This window comes from Eriocheir sinensis, chromosome 58 (assembly GCF_024679095.1).
Source record: "Eriocheir sinensis breed Jianghai 21 chromosome 58, ASM2467909v1, whole genome shotgun sequence".
Classification (NCBI taxonomy): domain Eukaryota; kingdom Metazoa; phylum Arthropoda; class Malacostraca; order Decapoda; family Varunidae; genus Eriocheir; species Eriocheir sinensis.
Window position 1 is genome coordinate 6,756,435 of NC_066566.1, and position 22,569 is coordinate 6,779,003.

At 41.9% G+C, this 22,569-nt stretch overlaps 1 protein-coding gene across 6 annotated transcripts in view; it reads left to right on the forward strand.

The window, feature by feature from the left end:
* The window catches only part of LOC126985099 (teneurin-m-like), a 92,481-nt gene that overhangs the window by 49,870 nt on the left and 20,042 nt on the right, over window positions 1-22,569 (forward strand). For 4 of the 6 annotated variants that reach the window (XM_050839548.1, XM_050839551.1, XM_050839547.1 and 1 more), the window contains 8 exons: window positions 783-4,136; window positions 7,297-7,589; window positions 7,893-8,112; window positions 11,685-11,879; window positions 12,243-12,452; window positions 12,781-12,889; window positions 13,854-14,077; window positions 14,371-14,578. In XM_050839548.1, coding sequence (XP_050695505.1) covers window positions 783-4,136; window positions 7,297-7,589; window positions 7,893-8,112; window positions 11,685-11,879; window positions 12,243-12,452; window positions 12,781-12,889; window positions 13,854-14,077; window positions 14,371-14,578 — 4,813 coding nt within the window. The remainder of the gene's footprint in view (window positions 1-782; window positions 4,137-7,296; window positions 7,590-7,892; window positions 8,113-11,684; window positions 11,880-12,242; window positions 12,453-12,780; window positions 12,890-13,853; window positions 14,078-14,370; window positions 14,579-22,569) is intronic. The other 2 variants (XM_050839549.1, XM_050839552.1) reach the window with 2 other exon arrangements.

Consider the following 22,569-nt stretch of genomic DNA (forward strand, 5'->3'; position numbering starts at 1 on the left):
CCAATCTCTCCAAAACTCCCAGCACTGTGTCCTCCCCTGCTCTCTTCACATGTCCAAACCATCGGAGTCTTTCTCTTCTGAGCACTGTTTCCAGGTCCTCTACTCCACATCTGTTAGCTACATCTGCACTGGATACCCTGTCTTGCCACCTGATCCCCGCCATATACCTCAGCATTCTGCAATCACTTGCTCTCAATACCTCCATCAATTTTCAAGTTAGAGCCCATGTTTCTGCTCCTTACAACATCACTGATCTAATACATGCTTAGCACACCCCTACTCTGCTCTTTAGAGGGATGCTACAATTCACAAGTAGACTAGCCACCTCCCTCCACCTTAACCACGTTGCCGCCACTCTCACTCTCACTGTCCTCTCCACTCCCGCCTCACAGTCCAGAACATCTCCCAAATAACAGAAATGTTCTACCTCATCCAGCTTTCCTCCATTCACCTCTAGTTCATCCCTCTCAGTTTCTGGTCCTTGCTGTCTTACTCAAGCTGAGCATGTAAAATTCTGCACTCCTCGTACATTTCTGAGGCCTGAGCAAGCTAAAGTACACTAACATTGGAAAGAAAAGTAGAAAATGTTGGGAAAGCCCTCTTCTACAGCAGACTAGTAATGGCTGACTACAATAAATATGTTGAAAAATGGCAGCACTTGATCAGGTCACCAAAAAAGTTGCCAAATGTGTGATAATTAGTTTTACTTAATGATTTTCACTGAATAACATCTTATATATTCTGAATGTTGCAATGATTTAGATTGTCTGTTTTGTTTTCAGCCACAAGCACCTTGGCGTGGCCAGCCCACAGCGGGTGTGCCGTGATGGTTGACGACGCCACCGTGATCGCCAATGAGGCTCACCTGGGTCAGGCCGCCTCCCGAGGTAACCTACAGCTACTACATGGTCGCCCGCCCCAGCATCCCCAGCAACACTTGCAGCCATTTTTATTAGTTTATGATGCCATGAGCGAGGGCCCAGGCCCTGCCATGCCATCTCGCCGCATGCGTAGAAGTGTGTCGCATGAATTACCCTCCCGCATGGACACTCACCCTCCTGACTCATCCTCCCCCAGTGCCCACACCCCCACTGACTCTCCCACTCCTAGCCCTTCCCCCAACTCTTTCCCCATGCCCTCACACTCTCCTGACTCAACTCCGTCTCATGACTCTCTATTTGCTTCACCTGAAGATTCAGTTGAGGCTACCAGCCACAACCCTGCCCCCTCTTCCCACCATGTTAGCTCCACTGCCAGACATTCTGGTCTTGGCAAAACATTTTTAATCTCAGCCAATGACTCTCCCCCTGATATACCTTCTGTATCCTCAAAAGCTACCATATCTTCACCTGCAAAGTCTAATGCCCTCGTAACAGAGGAACAGCAATCTGTGAAGTCTGCAGGAATTGACACAAACAAGTTCTCCAGGGCAGTTGTCAACAGTGACGCTGCTCGCCTGGATGAAGCACGAGACCCAGAAGGGGATGTTTTTGCCCCCGTGGTTGAGGTGGTTGAGTACGTCAATGATGAAGGCAATGCTGAGCTGCCTGAGGTTGATGAAGGTGCCTTCTTAGAGGAAGACCACAACTTTGCCCCAGAAGATTCATCTTTGGATGGAGAGGAAGTGATTGAAGGGACAGTCAGTAGCTATGGTGATGGTGAACTTGAAAATATAACAGAAGATGTATATGAAGTAGAAGAGGAAGCAGGAATTGACTATGTATATAATAGCAATCCTGAGAGTAGCGAATTGAATGTTGTGGAATATATTCAAGCCAATGAAACTGAAGGAAACATTTCTAATTCATCCTTAGAACTTTCGGAAACTTATGCGTCCCTTCCCAATGCATCTTTGAACACTGCAAATGGAAGAAACCTGTCTGCTGAATTCCTACCTGCACCCTTGGCAAACGACAGCCTGCAGAACATCATGTTGGGCGATGACCCAAGCACGAGCCAGGCGCAGGAGGGTGGCGTTGCTGCTGCTGTTGCACCAAGTGACAACAATGCCACAAGGGAGAGGAAAGTGTTTGGATCCTGGATGGGAGGGTTCCCTAAACTTCCCTCAGAATCCAATGAAATAGATTCCATTCCAGGGGATGATCAACCAAAGAATGCACAGAGGCCTTCCCCACCTGAACGTAGCAGGGTAAAGAGAGTGTTGAAGTCCTCCGTTGATGCCTGGTTCTCCAGATATGGCCTTAAAAACACAGACGAAGAAGACACCAGCAGGAGTGATGCAAGTAGTGAAGGGTCCAGCACATCTTACCATGCCCTGCCAAATGATCACTTCCTGTTTGACTCCTCCGAGAGAGGCGGCGGAAGAGTGTCCAGACGATCGGCAGCAAGGAGAGGTTCATCATACGACCCTAATGACCCTAAAGGAGGTCCAATACCGCAGTCTGATCCGGGACATTACCCTTCCAGGATTCTGGAGTCCCTGGGAGTACCATTCTACCAGGACCCAACCAAGGCACCACCCGGCACCAACAACCGCACGTACAAAGGCCCCGTCAAAGCGAGGGACGTGTTCCCACACATCTTTGAGTATGACCTGGAAGACCATGATGACTACTACTATGAAGATGATGCTTACTACTACTTTGATGAATATTCCGTAAGAAACAACGGCCCAGCAGAAAAGGAAAGTTCAGAATATGAGGATATGAGCGATGACGATGACTCTGACGTTATTATACTTGATGATGAAGTGGAGGACAGCCTTGGCGATACTGAACCTGCCCATCGAGGAGGGAGTGTAGTGACCATGAGAGCACCCCCACAACAGTTCGTCGTGCTGCCCCCCACAAGACCCCCCGTCAGGGCCACCCAGTACCCGCCAGGACTGCGCGCTATGTCACTCACGAAGGAGGAGTTTCACGTTGGTGTCGGAGAGCCTCAGGTGAGAACCCTCACTCGGGGTCAGGATGAAGTGGTTGAAATTGAAGTTGTACCTTTGAAGAGAAATTATGCACCAGCGACCTCCATGGAGACTGGAACAAACTATTCCCCAGTGGTGGACAACCAAAACAGAGAAACTACTGTCGAGAGAAAGGTGGTGGAGACTTCAACCACTGTTGATGCCACCACGACCGCTCCGACCCATGCCATCACATCCACCAACCCTCCACCAGCACCACCAACAGTTCGCTTGCCTGAGCCACATGAACAGTCACCTCCACCACAGGAGGCTAAATCCTCATCAACATCACCACCTCACTACAGGCCCTTGCCATTCAATACTGAAAACTTATCTGAAGGGAAGAAAATTCCAAAATTTTTGATGCACATTGCAGGAAACAAGTCAACTGCAGCTCGAGGCTCCACCCCCCTCAGTACAGGCAACCCCGCCCAAACCCAGATGAGGGAGACTCATGAGGGTAGAGTTGACACCAACAGTCGATCTAGTTTGACTTCTAATGATGAAGTTGTGTCCTTGCTGACCCACCCGGGGTCACGCGGGGCACAACCTTCATCTAGCCATGCGGAGAAGGCTGAGACTTTTCAGGAGAACGCTACTCTCCAGGAGCTGCATCGAGACAACAGGTCACCACTTCAGACTAGTGCAAGCGTCCTTTCATCCATGCCAGGGCACTCTAAGCGAGTCACAGTCAATGTTACCATTGCCACAGATGACGGAGGGGAGACGTCAGGAAGAACTAAGAATCAGAAAAAACCGTTGTACTTCCTTTCCGTGTCAGTGCCCACGTCCGGTGAGAACCGAGAGGCAGACATCACCCTCTTGGAACCGAATAATCAGCGTGAGATTGCATCACTCTCATTTCCTCTGAACTCAAACAATACTGCCAGCAGTGGAGATGGCAGCCAAGCAGGGACCATGTCCATGCCCTCCCATGCAGGAGGTGATTCGCCGCTGCCATCAGGCTATGAGGGGAAAGCTCCATGCCAGTGTCCATGTGCTTGTGACAGCAACACAGCAACAGTACAATCACACAATACACCTTCCCACCCTCAATACCCACCCCAGAGTCATCCAGAGGTAGCCCCGACCTTACCCAGATCCCATGACCCTAACCCCCCCTTACCACTCCGGGGCTGTGCCCAGGACCCCACCGCCACCTCCACTACTACTACCACACCCCCACTGCCAGTAGAGGTGGTAAAGGAACTATCAGGTGAGACAGAACATCTTCATTCAATGTAATGGAACCTGAACTAATAACTAATCTGCTGCCAGATAAGGTCACTGAGTGGGAAGACTTTATTTTTTTGTGTATGTGTTGAGGTAGGTGTATCATGCTGAATGGCCCAATTCTCCTATTAAAATAATGTGGGAAATGAACTCCTCAAGCCTCATACAATAGTGCTGTGTATTAGTTGTATTTCCAATGATATAGACTTTTGAGATTAAGACTTTTAAAATTGAGATCAATTCATGCGCACAAAAAACACCTCTTATTGTGCATTGCCGTGGCTGACCAGCGGCAGCTAACACCCTGGAGCCTGGCAGCAACATATCAAGCCACGGCTGATCTGCCTCATATATTGAAGTGAGAACATTCACTGCACTGTGACGGCCATTAATCTCAGCGGAACTTGTATGACAAGCTGTATCCAAATTTTAAACCCTTTCTATTTTGATTTGAAATGAAAATTAAATTAAATATGCTCTATAATTGCTATTACTATTATTATTATTATTATCATTATTATTATTATTACTATTATTATTATTATTATTATTATTATTATTATCATCATTATTAATACAGTATTAATACAGTATTACTCTTATAACTATTATTATTATTATAATTAACATCAAACAGTACAATAAGTAAAGAGTAAATTGTACAAATACCTTTGAAGTTACAAAGTCTGTAACCCTGACACACCCAATATGCAAATAATTAAGGATGGAACCAGTAAACTTGAAGCTAAACATTTAACATGTAAAGTCTGCCAAAGTAAGGAGATCAAGCAACAAGATATCAGTACAAAATGATAGTGCAACCTCCACTTAAAATTGATTCAAGAAAACCTATATCACATAGGCTGGGGTTCATGCAAGCCCCTCCAGTAAGACCCGAACCTCCACCACCATCACAGTGTTGTATGTGAAGATTTGTCACCCAATTGCCCCCTCCCCCCAAATGACTCGTGGTCAGCTTTCCAAATTTACAGTGCATTAGAGATGAGTACAAAATGCAACCCAACATCATGCAAACACCTTGTATACCATGTAAGTTTCAACCTAACCAGCCATATCTATAGCTACTCAGGGTGCATAACACCACCATTGATGTCGTATCCAACCTGTTGATGTGAGAACACTGTGTAAACAAACTGCTGCCCTTCCTGCAGCAGAATTTTTAAAATGTCAACTCATTACTTAACCAAGAATGTTACTAATATGATCACTGGCCTGGTCATACGTGCGACTGGCCGTAAATCGCATGTGTCATAACTCAAGTACTGCCTGTATCATTAATAGTTGTAGGAATGGTAGTAGTAGTAGTAGTAGCAGCAGCAGCAGTAGAGAATAAATTGTTTGATAGAGGAAGGTGGAAGAGTTCTCAGGGACAGCAACCTCATATAAAAGTGGGGAAAGCTGCAGGGGAAGAAGTAGCAGTAACAGTAAAAGTCCAATAATCCGAATAGCAGTGGACCAAAGATCATTTGGATTATTGAATTGTTTGGATTATTGGGAGAGAGGGACTCACGAAAACTATAAAAAAAACTATAAAATATAATTAATAATCAGAAAAAAAAAGGCATTACATGTTTTATTTTTCATCAATAATTTGCAAAGGTGATGAACAGCAGTTTTAGGAAGGTATTAAGCCTCTGTAAGGATAGTACGGTAGATCCAGAGGCAGTAAAGACAAAATAGTAAAGAAATGTCACAGTTAGGCCAAGCAATAGGAGCCGCTGGAAGGGACCACCACTCCAACGATCATGGAGTTGAGTCGAGGCTGCCTGAGTATTGTATTTTCACTTATAATTTATTCACTTATTACTCGTTTATAATATTTTTACCTAATTACTGTACTGTGCAGAATTTCCTACCCTGCTGTACTTCTCACTTTTTTATCACTTTCACTCATTCTCAAACATTGGCTCAGGACTATCACTTGTAGAAGCCATGGGAGTCATCTCTCAGGCAATGTAGGGCACCGCTCAGTCTGAAAATCAGGCGAATATTTATCTGTCAATATCTAGACCAAATTCAAATCTCATTAGTTTTTTATCAGTTTTTAATTTCTGGAATATTTCTCATCCACTTTAGAAAATTCAGACTATTGGGATTTTCAGATTATCATTGCTCAGATTGTTGGACTTTTACTATATTGCTAGTAGTAGTAGTAGTATAGCAGTGGTGGTAGTAGTAGTGGTAGTAGTAGTAACAGTAGTAGTAGTGGTAGTAGTAGTACTGTAGTAGTAGTGGTAGTACTAGTAACAGTAGGTAGTAGTAGTAGTAGTAGTTGTAGTAGTAGTAGTGGTAGTAATAGTAGTTGTAGTAGTAGTAGTAGTAGTAGTAGTAATAGTAGTAGTAGTGGTAGTAATAGTAGTAGTAGTAGTAGTAGTGGTAGTAATAGTAGTAGTAGTAGTAGTAGTACTATAGTAGATGATGTTGGATAGGATATTCAAGGCATCAGCAGAAGCCTAAGGGGGAGGAGCAGGAGGAGAAGCAGCAGTGGTGGTGGTGGTTGTGGTGGTAAAGGAAGAAAAACAAGTACTATTGAGGTTGTAGATGACAGGGATTACTGAGAGACACAAATGTTAGTAAGGGAGCCCTTCTGTTGGCCTGGTGTCATGGTCTGAAGGAAGCGACGGCAGACTGCAGGCCAGCCATGCTCAGGGTCTCGCCCACTCACTGGTCATCTCTGGCACACCTGTGATAACCCCTGCAATTGCTACTTTACCTATTATAGTAAAATGAAAATAACAGTCATGTGCATGTTGGCTTTTCATGTGTTATTTACTTTTTGGTTCCCACTAAGTTTATTTAGTTCAGTTTCCATTTTGTTTTTGTTTGTTTGTTGTACTTATGTTGTCCCAAACTTACTGCATTACATAAAGAGTTGCATCCCATGCCCAGATGTCACCCCACATAGTCCATTGCACCCCTTTTGTTATTGTTACAGTTTTGCTGCATTGTTCACATTTTAGTGAGATTATTCTTCATCAAAAGCTTGTTGAAAATTAATGAAATATTTCATAAAGTATATTGAAAGAACCCTTTTAGAAACTGTAAGTGAATCAGTTGCATCTTAGAAAGCATGTTCTTGATTTTAGAGAAGTTCAAGTTTTGCCATCAATGAACCATTTCAGAGCACACCAAGCGTCCACAGCAGACTATCCCTCCTGACGGCACCACCTTCAAAATGATGGAGCTCGGCCAGCAGCTCAACGACGTCATTCCACCCTACGGCTACTGGAACATGCAGTTTTACCAATCAGAGTCAGCGTACGTCAAATTTGAAGTGTCCATCCCTCGAGGTTCCTCCATCGGTGTGTATGGCCGCCGCAATGCTCTGCCCACCCACACCGCCTACGACTTCCTGCAGGTGCTCTCCGGCTTCAAGACAGGAACGAGCCGCTCTACCAGAGCCGGCAAGGTAATTGTAAGCAACATTCTTATTTTTGTAACAGTAAAGGAAAATGTAAAGCATGAATTCCCCAACCCCTTCAAATGTGGGAGATTCCAAGTGATTTTGTATATAGATAGGTAGATAGATAGATAGATAGATTTATTCAATTAAACTTCTCAGCACCTTGAGATGTATGTCTTTTGCCTGAGTTCAACTTGTAACAGGAGTTCATATAGAGGGTACTTCTCTAAGTTAGCACTGCCTCTTAAAGTCTAAGTACTTCTCTAAGTTAGCAGTGTACCTCACAAAGCCCTCTCCTCCCCCTCTGCTCCCCAGGCCCCTCTACAGCCACAAGCAATAACCAAGTACCTGGATCAAGGCCACTGGTTCCTGAGTCTTTACAATGATGATGGGGACCCTCAGGAGGTTACCCTCAATGGGGCTATGTCTTCTGAGTTCACAGAAGGCTGTCCACGGGGCTGCTCTGGCAACGGTGACTGTATCTTGGGGTCGTGCCAGTGTCAGCCAGGCTACACCGGCCCAGACTGCACCCAGAGTGAGTACCATTATAAACACTTCAACCCTCTTTTATGTGCCCTCTTTTAGGAGGCAAGCCCAGGGAGAAACAAAGCTATAGAAGATATGCCTTCAGCATGCTGTCCCAGTAAAAAGTAGACCCTGATGGAGATTAATATCAGTTTGAGGTGTCTTGATACTCCCTCATTAAATAGCTTCAGTCATAAGAATGAGGATATGAAGACAAAGAAAGGTAGCTTCAGAGTTTACCAGTGAAAGAAGTGAAAGAATGAAAATACCAGCTAACTCTTGCACTAGGAAGTTGGAGCACAGATGGATGAGCTTTGGTAGAAAGTTTTGTGCAGCAAGAAAACAGAAGAGTTGTGGCATGCAGTTAACAAGTTCAAGAAAGGAGTTGGCATGAAAACAACAACAGAAGATAGCAAAGGAAGTAACACTGGGGTGAACACTAAGAGGCTGCTAGAATTAAGTTAGTGCACGAAGATACACCAGTGTTTATGTATAAGGAAAAAATAGGCCAATCTGCCTACATTTGAATGCTCCCTAAAAAGTTATTTACTATTAATCCTCCCTATCCTTAAGCCTCTCAGACTTTTAGATGAAACCTTAGATTTTATTTGCATTAAGTGGTGTGCTGCTTCCACTAGCTTCAAGCTCGGAGTGACTGAAAAATGGCTAAACTTGGAACATATATGATCACTAGTTTCTGAATGGTGTGAAGAAAAAATTGTGCAACTTATTTTTGTCTTGGTCAAGTTTTATTGTCACCATTCTTCCTAAGCGTCATCAAACCGATCATAAACAATGTTGATCTGTAAACATTCGTGAATTGATATTGTATAACATAAAATCAATCAGTTTTTTTCGTTAGGACTCGGCAAGAGAGAAGAGAACATCATGAGAAAGCCTTTCTTCAGAGGTTAAAATTAATGGAGGGACTATTTTGGAGGATATGATGTTCAATTTCTTACTGAACACCTAATTTAGCCCATGGCCTTTGCATGGTGGGTACCGGTGAGACCAAAGTGGTAACATTCAAAACTATTGTAGACTAAACTATCTTATTCTTGAATAAATCTTTCTTTTGAATTTCTTTTCCTTTTAATTGATGGATCTTTCTCATCGATTTGTGCTTGTTGAATTTGATATTTGCAGCGATTGCCGATTTTTTTTGTTTTGAAGCAAGCCCTGAGTTTAACGATTTTCTTTTTCGTATTAACGTTTATTCGTAGTTTCGAACTTATTCTTCCAACAACAAGGGCATCTCCAGGTCATACGTTAATCATCTCCATCTATCAGACCAATCAATAAATCCTCTTGGAGGTTGCAAATCCTCTTACCAGTGAGAACCGAGGAGAACCGAGTTGTGTCATCGCCTGTGTGTCGTAATTATTACCTAAATTTTGTTATTGAGTCCAATTTGTTGTTGTTGTAAATAATGATAAGCACTGGGGAAAGAACGGGGCCTGAGGGCCGCCACTGACGCCCGCCCACGCTAAGAGTAATTAAAAATCATCCAATTTTCTGTCTGTTGCTCAACCAATCAACCAATATTTATCAATCGATTGGTTGTACGTCCGTCAATATTTATAAAGTAATTTTGTAAAGTAATTGGATATCATTTACTTTTTTCTGGAATCAAAGATAGACTACATCCAGTGATTGATTTGGTACCAAATAGTGACAGAAGAATTCATTATAAAAGGTTAATAGGTTTGATAGGCAGGATCTTTTGTTTCGGAAGCCATGTTGTGAGTCCCCAATCAATGAGTGGCTTTCAAGGAGACTAGCTATATTGCATAAAATGTATGTTAGCCAGCTCCTCCCATCCCCATGCAGCCGCTAGTATTTTTTTCACTCAGATTTCATTGTTAGTGGGTAGTTTTGGTTACAAGATAAACCTGCTTGTGATGGCTGGATCCAGGCAGGGAAAAATTGAACGGCTGTCCATGCATTCTTCTCACCAAATCCATCCTACACTATATTATTAACCTCCTTTGTGTGTGTGTGTGTATTTACCTATTTATATTTACCTGTTTGTAGTTTACAGGGCCTGAGCTCAAGCTTGATCAGTCTTGTCTCCCAATCTACATTTCTCCAGCTTTTCCTTCAATTTATGGACACTGCCCACTTCAACAATGTCTGCTTAGTCCATTCCATGTATCCACACTCCTGTATGGAAAACTGAACTTCTTTAGGTCTTTCAAACAGTCCCCTTTCTCAATTTCTTACTGTGTCCTCTTAGTTGCCTCCTCCCTTCCATCTCGATCAAATCATTTCTGTCTAACACTTCTATTCCATTCGTATTCCTGTACAACGCTATCAGGTCTCCTCTTTCTCTTCTTTCTTCCAGTGTTGGTAAGCCCAGTTCCTCTAATCTAGTCTCGTATGGCAGGCTTGATAGTTCTGGTACCATCTTCGTCGCAATCCTTTGAATCCTTTCAAGTTTCCTTATGTCCTTTTTCTTGTGTGGTGACCAGACAACTGACGCATACTCTAGCCTTGGTCTAATTAGTGTTGTTATCATTATCTCATCATGTCCCCATCCAAGTAGTGAAATGCCACTCTAATATTTTGAAGCAGACTTTATGTTTCTCCAAATATCTTGTTTATATGTTTCTCAGGTGTCAGTATATCATGTATTATAACTCCTAAGTCTTTTCTTCCTTCACTGAGTTGTCCCTCCCATCTTATACACTCCACTTGGTCTCTTTTAACTCTTGCCCATTTTCATTGTGTGACACTTCTTTCCATTGAACTCCATTTCTGATTTTTACTCCATTTATGTATCTCATTTAAATCTTCCTGCAGTTTATTACAATCATCCTCGTCTCTTATTTTCTAAGCAATTTGATGTAATCTGCAAACATACTCATGTAGCTCTACTTTTACTGGCATATCATTCATTTATTAAAAACATTATAGGCACTAACACTGATCCCTGAGGACCTCCACTTGTGACCGTTCTCTATTCTGATATTTCATCTTTCAACACCGTTCGCATTTCTCTCTTTGCTAGGTAATTTTCCATCCATTCTGTCATTTTTCTCTCCAATCCTCCTCTATTTTCTAATTTCCATAATAATCTCTAATGTGGAACTTTATCAAATGCCTTTTTTATTTAAAAAAATATGCAGTCTGCCCATCCGTCTCTCTCCTGCGCTATATCTATTACTCTTTAAAAATATATTAGATTTGTGACACAAGATTTACCTTGTCTCAATCCAAATTGACTTTCATTTATTATCTTCTCTCGTTCTAGATGGTCTAATCACTGTCTTTTAATTATTTTCTCACACAACTTGCACGACACTTGTTAGAGAAACCAGTCTATAGTTCAGAGGCTCTTTTTTGTTTCCGCTCTTATATAATGGGACCACATGTGCCCTTTTCCACTGTACTGGGACTTCCCCAGTCTTGATTGAAGAACTTATAATATCATGAACTGGTTCTATTATCTGTGTGTAACAGGTGTAGTTGTTGTCAAGAGTAAACATCTTTTTATCTTCTGATTATGGCATATCTTGACTGTAAGCCTGGTGAGACAGAAGAGGACACATTGTTGCTGACTAATGTGGTGTGTTGTTACAGTGATGTGCCCGGTGTTATGCTCTGGCCACGGGGAGTACCGGGATGGGGAGTGTATCTGCAGGCCGGGATGGAAGGGTCGCGAGTGCAGCATCCGTCATGACGAGTGTGAAATGCCAGACTGTAATGGCCATGGCCATTGTGTTGATGGCCACTGCCGCTGTGCCAAAGGCTATAAGGGTGAATTCTGTGAAGAAGGTAAGAAAATCCCTCCTCTGTGTGTGTGTGTGTGTGTGTGTGTGTGTGTTAATTTTGTTGAAAAGGTTCATCCTCATCAGTCATTACTAGTCCACTGCAGGACAAAAGCCTTTGCCAACACATTATTCTTTTTCTTTAGTGCTAGTGTACTCCATTTTGTTCTGGCAAAGGCTTTAATTTTATCTCTGTACCTGGTCTCCTCTCTGCCCTGACTTGTACAATTCCTGGGATATCATTTTTTCAGTTTGTCTGTACATCTGTATCATAATATTTTATTCATCAGATTGTCATTCTTTTCTGTTTTTGTGGCTTTACACAAAAGATGAGTAGAGTTTGAGTGATCATTTCTCACTTTTCTGGCAGATGACTGTCCACACCCAACGTGCTCTGGCCACGGGTGGTGTGTGTCAGGCACGTGCGTGTGTCAGCGTGGATGGCGCGGCGTGGACTGCAACAGTAGGGACGATGCAGCTCTCCAGTGTCTGCCAGACTGCAATAACCACGGCCACTTTGACCTGGAGAGCCACCAGTGTGTGTGTGACCCTGAATGGACAGGATCAGAGTGCAGCACACGTTAGTGTCATTTCTTAAGTACACAAAATATTAATACTGCCATATGGTACATCTTTATATGAAGTCAACTATTTTATAACGAATTTAAGTCACTTAGAAAAATTTTGTCACCTTTCTTTACTTCCAACAGTGTCATCCTTGGTGAGCCTCCTTAGCCAGTACCTCACAGAATGCTCACAAGCATCACCTTGCTTCATGAGTTCCTTTATTTTGTGCTCAGCCTTGTGTAGTCTAATAATCTGTGCAGTTGTTTCAGACAACTGAGTATTATTTTTGTGTATAATAAGCTTAATACAGGTGTGCATGTGTGTGCATGTGTGTGTTGCAGGGGTGTGCGACCTGGACTGTGGCGCCCATGGGAGGTGTGAGGGAGGTGCGTGTCTGTGCTTAGCTGGCTGGACAGGTGAACGCTGTGGCCTTATGACCTGTGATCCAAGGTAGGGACATGCTGCTTTGTTATATTATAATGGTAATCACCCTTTCTTTGCAAGAAATAGGGGCAGTGATGATCATTTTTTGAGTAGAACAGGTAATTTTCAATTGAAAGGGATACATTCATGAAGGAATTGTGTGATTTGAATATCACGTAACCTAAACATTATTTTCCCACAAGAATAAATGAAAGGTCTGTGGTTGTTCCTTTGAATTAAAAATCTAAAGGTGATTGATGGCTATCTGGGGCATGAAACAAACCTTTCTGTGTAAGGCAGTGCAGGACCACCAGCTTGGGAGGTGGTGCACACCATGCTCCAGAGCATCAGCTTGTTAGCTAAGAAAGGTGATGGATGTCAGGACCTCACCTGTCCTCCTCTGCATCATCTTAGTGTGTCCTATAAATGTCTCACTCTGCTATCGTTGTGGCTGCTTCTAGTAAAGTGTCACTTCTAAGCTTGTTTGCCAGGATAAGCTGTAGGCCTGCCTAGAGATGTTGTGGTGGGCCACCATTTTCATTTGGTGAGTCATTTGTGTCCCCCCATCCGCCGCTAAGATGATAGTCAAGTGACAAATTGTTTGGTATGAATTGGGTGTATGGAACCCTCTGTCAAACACAGGCCCTGCTACCCACCACTGTGCACAAAACAGTTGAGCTGCTTTCAATATTCAGGTCATTGTTTTCTGTCATTGACAGTGTTTTTCTGATCCGCTTCACACTAAGATTTTGGTGTTGAAGCTCTTTTTGTATTGGCATACAATGAGTTATTCTAAGTAACCCATGTACAGTAAAAAATTGCTGGATTTCTTACCTCGTGTTATTCCAAAGTTGTGTAATATAAACACTCATAAGTTGAGAATTTCCTGTATCAGTAAACATCTGTAATGCTTATTCAGCCAATGACTTGGCTTTTTTTGTCAACAATTCAGTGTGGTGTGCTTTAATACTGTGTTTATATTCCATTTAAGGTGTGAGGAACATGGCCAGTGTAAAAATGGCACATGCATCTGCATGACAGGATGGAATGGTCGTCACTGCACGCTGGCCGGCTGCCCAGCCGACTGTTCAGGCAATGGGGCATGTGTCATGGAGAACGATGAGTGGGTGTGTCGCTGTGAGAGCACGTGGGAAGGTCTGGACTGCTCAGTCAAGCTGGAAACTGTTTGTGATGACAAAAAGGACAATGACAATGGTCAGTAGTTTTTTCAGCAAATTTCTGCCTTGCTTTGATCTGTTGAATATTGATAATGTGCTGATTATATTTTGCAGTAATTCCCCCAAGGCAGCTGTATGCTCTCCTAAGTACATATCAACAAGTAACGAGTTAATGGGGACTCTTTACACAACGAGGGTCATTTTCCAAGAGAAGGTTAAACCCTTATTATTCTTTATTTATTTATCTCTGGAAAGAATAAATTAAATTACCATTTTATGCAAGCACATACATTGTATTCATAAGTTTTTAACCTCTACACATACTTGCAGATGGTTTGGTTGATTGTGCGGATGCTGAGTGCTGCTCCTTTGAGAACTGTAAGCTGTCTCCTCTGTGTCTCACGTCACACGATCCCATCGACATCCTGCTGAGGAAACAGCCACCAGCAGTGACCGCCTCCTTCTTCCAGCGTACTCGCTTCATTGTTGAGGAAGGCTCTGTGCAGAACTATGCTGAAGTAACTGCCTTCAATTCTAGGTAAGCATATACAGTCATTTCCCGGTAATGGGCTGTGATGTAATGGACACTTCTTGCAGTGGAGCACAATGGACAACTCTTTATCAATTATTGATTGTGGCAGGATCCCACATCCCACATTCTGACCAAAAGCTTTAACCCCAAGGGGTATGTATTGATCAAATCAGCTTCAGAACAATCCAGGAGGGAGGATGATCATATTCTTCAGTGGACATTTTCCTAAGACAGGTTGCCCCCTCTACACTCTCCCCTCCAGACATTTTCCACTGTGAACATTCTACCCCCCAGATATATTCACCACTACTGTGTTGGATAAAGACACTATGACAAAAATTGTGATTAATATTGTTGAGCTGCTCTGCTTATATACTGGGATTGGGTTATATTGTTGGTTACATTATTTCATGAAGGTTGTTTAGTTAAAAAACTGATGAATAGATGAGGAGGTGGAAATGCCCAGAAGAAAATGTCCATGAGGGGGATAAATAGAAGAAAGGTCCAGGGGAGAAAAGGTCCTGGGGAGGCGGGGGGAGCCCAACACTCATCTAAGAAAGTAAACCAGATCACTTTACCAGATGAATATTGATGAAGATGGACTGTGTTGTCCAGTAAATGAATGAGCAGAAAATTCCTGGTCATTGATCACAGAACCATGGAGCTGTATATCATGAAGCCAGGAGATGGTGGAGTGTTGTATTCACCTCCCTTCTCCCCTCCACCATCACAATACAGGAGTAGTGGCTTAAATGGACTATGCCAGTGTGAAACAAATATCTTGACAAAGTTAAAGTTCAAAACAACTGACGAGCCATCCTTCCCACTCTCCCATCTCCCTCATCCAGTACAACAGATAAGAAACAGTGGTTAAAAGGGCCTATAATAGTATAACATAAATCTGTCTTGGCTGGACATTAACTAAGGGACATGTAACAATGTAATCATATACACACAAAGTTTCATTCACACTCACTTTCCTTGCCACACTTCATCTGCCGTATATCACCCAAAATGGCAGGGAATGTTTTCAGTATTTATTCAGTCAGTAATTTTCTCTATGCACTGTAACGAGTGAGTTTGAGTATTGCTAATAGCCAATAGCCAATGCTAATATGCCTCTGTGGTGAAGTGGTTAACACTCCTAGCTTTGAATTCATGGGCAGTCTGCACACAGCCCACCTAGCAGTTCATCCTCCCTTTTGGACTGGTCAGTAAATGGATACCTGGGAAAGTAAACTCTGGTAGCCCCTTGAATGTCACACTGTCCCTGTGTCCCAAGGTAATGGGCTCGCACCGCCACTTGCTCCAGGGCCAATGCGATGGAAATGAGCACCAAGGCCATGCACAGCTATAGTGTATGCCCCCAGCTTTACCTTTTACACAGACATTGATATATTCAATAGTTACTTGAGGAAAGCATATCACATGTGACTACCTGAAAGTGAACATTGATATATTCAGTAGTTACTAGAGGAAAGGATATGAGTTCTTACACTTGATTCCTGGAGTTGAGGAGAAAATTGAGCAGATTTTTAGCAAGCCTGCTGCTGGTGGTGCAATGCACTATATTTTGAGATGTGATCCAACTGTTAGAGAGTTGATTCATAAACATAATGACAAGATAAAACTAGAATGGGGAGTGTACACTGTGAGAGATAGATACCATGCAATCATATGTTACCATTGTCAAAGATCTGGCCATCTTGAGACCAACTGCGCTGCCAAGAACAATGGAGAAGCCCCAAAATGTTACAAGTGCGCTGGTGATCATAAATCAAAAGATTGCTCCATGCCTGAGAAGAAATGCATAAATTTGTGAGGTACAAGAAGCCTGAAATCAACCACTCAGCGAATAACCAGTGTTGTGTAGTTCTTCAAACTGAAATTGAGAGAATTCGTAACATAACCCAGTTTTAGGTACATTTCTATAATGGAAAATATTGTGTGGCAAATACTTGTGTAAACAGTGCTTGATACAGTGACATACACTATATATATATATATATATATATATATATATATATATATATATATATATATATATATATATATATATATACATATATATATATATATATATATATATATATATATATAGCAGAAAATTTATATTGATGCGTTTAATTGGTTGGTACCCGTGGCAATGTTTGTTTCCCTCTCAACTCGTGCCGTCACCTGTGGGCAGAGCTTAGGAGACCTCGTCAGAATAAACTGCTTTTATTTTCTTTATTCTCCTTCTGTTCCACGAGACATCTCTTTCTCCCTTCGTTATTTCTCTCTTGTAAATATATTTTTAACTAGCTTTAGAGCTCCTATCAGTGAGTGGAAAAAATATCATCTATATTGCTGAGCTTTGCTTAAGCTCCACCCACAGGTGATGTCACGAGTTTGGAGATTGGCTGTGGGAAGCCCAGCACGAAGTACCACATACCACCACATACTCATACAGACTTGGGAAACATGTGCTCGGAGGCCGAAGCCTGTCAGTCCGTCACTTTAAGATTAATCCTAGCAATCTTCATGCTTATGGTTCGAAATGCCAGCCCTACAAACGCTCAAAAAAGAGAATTGTTGTGTGTGAATAGTTGAGATTGAAGGGCGGGGGGTGCTGGTTGAGAGGTGTGTTCCAGTGTTGGCTTAAATTATCATAGGAACCGTGAAGTCTTGAATAAACAGAAAAATAATGTTTCTCACATTGTATGACTTTTTATATAAGGCCTAGAAAATTTAAATTGTTCTTATACCCAATTAATAATACAGAAACATGGAAAAATGTTGTAATAAAGCATTAAATGTGCGAAGATATTGGCGAAGAACTGGCCTTCACCTCCTCTTCATCAAGAGAGGAAATTAGTTCATTTCTTTCCTGTTCACCACTTCACACGCTGCATCAAAGACACTCCTCGTCACTGATAATACTGTTTGGTCCATGAAGCCTTGTTTCCTCGCGGGAAGGGGGAAGAGATAGATTGAGAATCCCGGCGTCAAACACTGCCCTCTAAGAATTGAATTTGCAATCTTCCACAAATCATATGAGTGAAAATGTAGCCCCACCCAGCCACCATCTGAAAATTGGGAAGCGTGAAACAATAAAAAATATTATTTCCAAATAACCTTAAACTTTGGCTGGCAGAATTTGGTCATGCATTTACTGAACTTTGTGCCTTACAGAGAAGGCTTTTGCTCTGCCAATAATAAGTTTTGGAAGGAAATGTTAGACTGATATTGATCCATATTCAATAGATATTAAATAGTTTTCCATAATGCCTGGGCCATAAATAATTATTACATTATGTATCTTGTACAGTTTCTAAACCAAGTAAGGTAGGCTTTTTGTGAACCATTACACTGCCACCCTTGTTTTTTGTGATACATCACTCCACACTGGTCAAAGGATGCATTTCTATCTTTCACTCTCTGTAGTCTGTGTTACTTTACTCATCCAGCATAAGCATAAGTTTACCACCTTCACTTGTGATGAAGTAGGTGCTCATCATTATTACCCTCATCATCACCGTGGGTGGGTAAAGGGGACCAAGGGGTGTAGGTTTTCACTCTTTGCTTTGAAAACAAACTGTTGATACGTTTCTCTTCATCATCTGATTCTTTAGGGCATATCCTAAGAGCATTGAAATGTGCAAACGCAATAGAATCGAAGAGAGCTGACCCCACATAGGAGGAGATATGTATTTACCTGTCTTTTAGTAGCCCTAAGAAGGGGCAAGGGGGCAAAGTCCCCCTGTAGGAAAGAACATGAGCAATTCATTTGGATTTATGTGTAGTGAGCCGCAGTACCTCTGTGGGCTGCTGCAGAACACTTTGGGCAACATCAGTGCCCATGGGTCTGCATATTTCACTGCTTTCACACTGGCTTTGACCTCTGCTGTTTTCAGTAATTTTCTAAGAGGTTTCAAGGTTATCAAAAACACAAGTGACGACAAAAAAGTAGCTTGTAATGTAGGAAACAATATATGGGCACATTAATAAAACTAACCTTTCCCATTTGGGGTGGTAGCTTTGGGCTTGGCTGTGGGCATGGAAGAGATTAGCCATGAATATATGTATTGCAGTGCTTGTTAGAACAAATTAATGTTGTGATGAATGGCATTCTAGAACGATTACATTCATCCCAGCTTGCCTCTTAAATTGTCTCAGTCAGTGCAAAAAAGGCCACTTTCACCCTGGCCCACCATAGATAGCCCTGATGAGTGAAGTACAAGGTAGCTGCCGGGATCACATCTTTACTAGGCAGAGCAGGCAGAGAAGTTATTGAGATCAGTGAGCTCAGGCAAGCTATGTTCATTCAGCTTTATTTGCATATTACTTAGGAAGCATGGAAATGGTTGTTGTATGTTTGTAATATATGATTTTTTCATTGGGTTGAGGTGTCATTTAAGCAATAATTTTATTCTTATTTGAAATTTGCTTACAAAAATTTCCCAAACTTTTTGGGGGATCGTTTGATCTGTGTGTTCAGAAAGAGTAGCCAGGTTTACTTCACACAAACTTCCAATGGAAAGAAAAATAGCATGTGCCATTTTTTGTTGCTTCTCTGAGTTTGTGTATGTTTTAGAATTGAGCTTCTCCTGAGAGTAATAAATGTTGCAGTAAGCAGTTTTATGTGATATATTTTTTGTGTGGATAGGGAGACAGACCAAGGGCTAAACAAATGATAAAAAAAATCTTTCCTCAAACAATAACACTCGCTTTCCATAGTAAGACAAAGGAGGTTGCAAAAAAAAAAAGATTTAATTTAGTACCAGAGGTGTCTTGATACTCCACTGTTAAAAGAGTGCAAGGTGTAGGAAGGAGGAAATGCAGTAAAAGGAAGACTGTTCCAGAGCTCACCAGTGAAAGAGATAATAAACTGTAGATGCTGATAGAATGTTGTCACATGATTCAGTAGGTAGTCAGAAACAATATATCTGTATGTTCAGTGGCACTTTTTGGCGCACAGAGCAAGTGGGAAGCGTATTGTCATTGCACTGAGACAACAGATGAAGCATATTAGGAGGGTTTACCCTACAGCAGGATTTTGCCTATGGCAGCAGTGTAAAACAAAGCCCACACCACCGCTGCTGCCTCACTTCTCATCCGGCTCTATGGGCACATGGCATGCATCCCGGACGTCAGTCTTGCTCATAGGGTTGTCTGAGTGGAGGAAACTAAGGGTAACTCATGGCTGGGGCAAGTTGATCAGTCCTTGAAGGGGGCTAGAATGTGAAGGGCAGCTGAGTGGAGGCTTGCCTGGGTTGACTGTCCGGGGTGAAGTCAGCAGGTGAGTGAAGTGACACACCTCCAGGCATATGCTCCCTGTTAGTTACCGTAGTTAGTTAGTTAACATGGGCTTTCCACGTGACTTCTGGATGTAGTTGAGCCACATCAACAACAAATATTAATAGAAAAGATGGTAAAGTGCTCAAGAGAAGCAGAAAAGTTTCGACATTGTCAGAAAAAAAGTGTTATTGGACAAGGTTAGAAGTGTTGTGAGTACTTACGGTTTTGGCCATTCCTGGGGACATCAGGAACATAACCCCTGCCAAAAATAAGGGAACACTGTATATGTAAACTGGAAGGAAGGTGTAGTAAGAGGCAGGAGGTAGGAAAGAATCAAAAGCTTTCTTTAACAGACCAGCAATGCACAACTGTTTCAAGGTGAAGAGGAAACACATCCATAAAAATGAAATTAAAATAATATAAACCCTCCATAAATTGGACTAATTGGAGGGAGACCTCATCCAGGATAGCCAGAAACACAAAATATCAGAAGTTTAAGTTCGTGTGTACCCAAGCAAAGCTGTTCTAGAGTTTACCCACGATTCTCATTAATACTTGTATAAAAGATTGACACCATAGGGGAGCTGAAGTAGAATAGAACCATATTCATATAAATTTGTATGGGTCTGGAGTAGTCTTGTGTAATGGGGCAGAAGGTGGCGGTGTTTTTTAAAGTAAACAAAGAGAAGTATGAGGTGCGCCATGCATGGTGTGTGTCAGGAAAGCTGATTTCAGGTAAACAAGTTATGCGATACATCCAGATTGTTGTTGAATTTAAAAACTAATCAAACTATTGCTCATGTGCATCAGTACAATCAAAATATAAAATCAATCAATGAGTGACCACAATCCTTTTACCCTTCGCTAATGAGGGTTCAGGAGGGACAGCATGTGGGAGCCTGGCAGCCTTTGTTTTGACACGATGCAGTCCGACTCGCGCCATTCCTCACTATAAGCTAGATCATCAGACTTGAAACATCCATCCAGATGGTGTCCAGACACACGCCACGTATATCATGAATTTTTGTCTGATTTATGGATGTGTGCCCTGAGCACTGAATGAGTCTGATTTATCAAATATCCGGAACATAGAGGTCCAATTTATAGAGGGTTTACTGTATTTACTAATAAAGTGTATAGGATATCTTCAGCAGTTTGCATCTACCATTCCAATTAGTTCTCATTGCAGGAATAAAAAATGGAATGTTGCATTGAGATATGGAAATGAGCTATTGTCAAAATAAATTTTGACTCATGCTATATTTTGGCTATAGTTCATTTAGTTAGCCCTTTTTTTTTTTTTCTTGGTATGTGTTGGTAGCCCAGCTATGAGTCTGCATATGAGGGAGCTTGTGGGGAGGCCAGGTTATCCGAGGGAGGTCCATTGCCCCTATTGAATTACCAAATTATTGTTGGGGGCCCAACTTCTCTCTGTTCCCACCTCTGCTACATCACTGATAAAAGTCCTGTTTGTGTGCAGATTGGTGAACATACACTGATCATGTTTGGCTTTCAATGCAAACACCAACTTAGAAGTGCTATGATCTGCTCATGAAGCTAAAATTGATTCATTGTAAAACTTCCCTCAAGACCATTAGGTAATAGTACTTTGTATTTTCCATTGCCTTCAAAGTTTTCCTAAACATTATTCTTTAATTATCTATTGTGTGTATGATGCAAACACAAAATAACTCCTTCAGGGAAGTATTGATATCCAAGGGCACAGTTTTGCTCTAGTTGTTACTTTCCTGTTTGCATTTCCTAGAACCATCAAGTTTGGATATCTAGGGATTTGAGGTACTGGTGTAATGCCCTTCGGTATCAAGAGGTTCAGTGTGGAACAATATTAATTCATTAAAGTACAGTAGAAGCCTGCAAAGTGCAAAGATTTGGTGGTCACAAGAATTGACATTATTTGATATGTGTAGCCTGTGAGCCAAGCTATTTGGTTTTTACTCAGATGTCTCAGTTGTTCAAATTTTGTTAAGTTTGGTCTTTTAACCCCTTCTCTACGGCCGGGCAAAAACAACGCCCTGCGCCGTATCCGAGATCACCGTGCACGCCAAATTTCAAGTGTCGCTGTTGAATATAACAAGTTTTCAGCCATAAACTCAATGACAATCATCATGTATTATATATGAAAACATGCAGAATTAAATGGTGCACATACAGAAACTTACTCCGGCCGGGCCAAAACAGCGCCCCGCGGCGTATCCGAGATCGCCGTACACACCAAATTTTAAATGTCGCTATTGAATAGAACAAGCTTTCAGCCATAAACTCAACACAATGATCATGTATTTTATACGAAAACATGCAGAATTAAATGGTGCACACAAAGAAACTCACTACGGCCGGGCCAAAACAGCACCCCGCACCGTATCCAGGATCGCTGCACGCACCAAATTTCAAATGTTACTATTGAATATAACAAGTTTTCAGCCATAAACTCAACATAATCATCATGTATTATATATGAAAACATGCAGAATTAAATGGTGCACATAAAGAAGCATTAATTAACTGATAATTTTGAGATGTAAGCATAAATATAAAGATAAAATAACTCGTATATTGGCTAAAGCACGCCCGGACACAGTATGTGCGTCCTCGGATATGGTACGGGGCACGCAAGGACGCAGTATACGCGTCCTCGTGTTGAAGGGGTTAACTTGTGCTTGGTGAGACTCGTCTTTATTTTTTTTTATCTTGTTGAT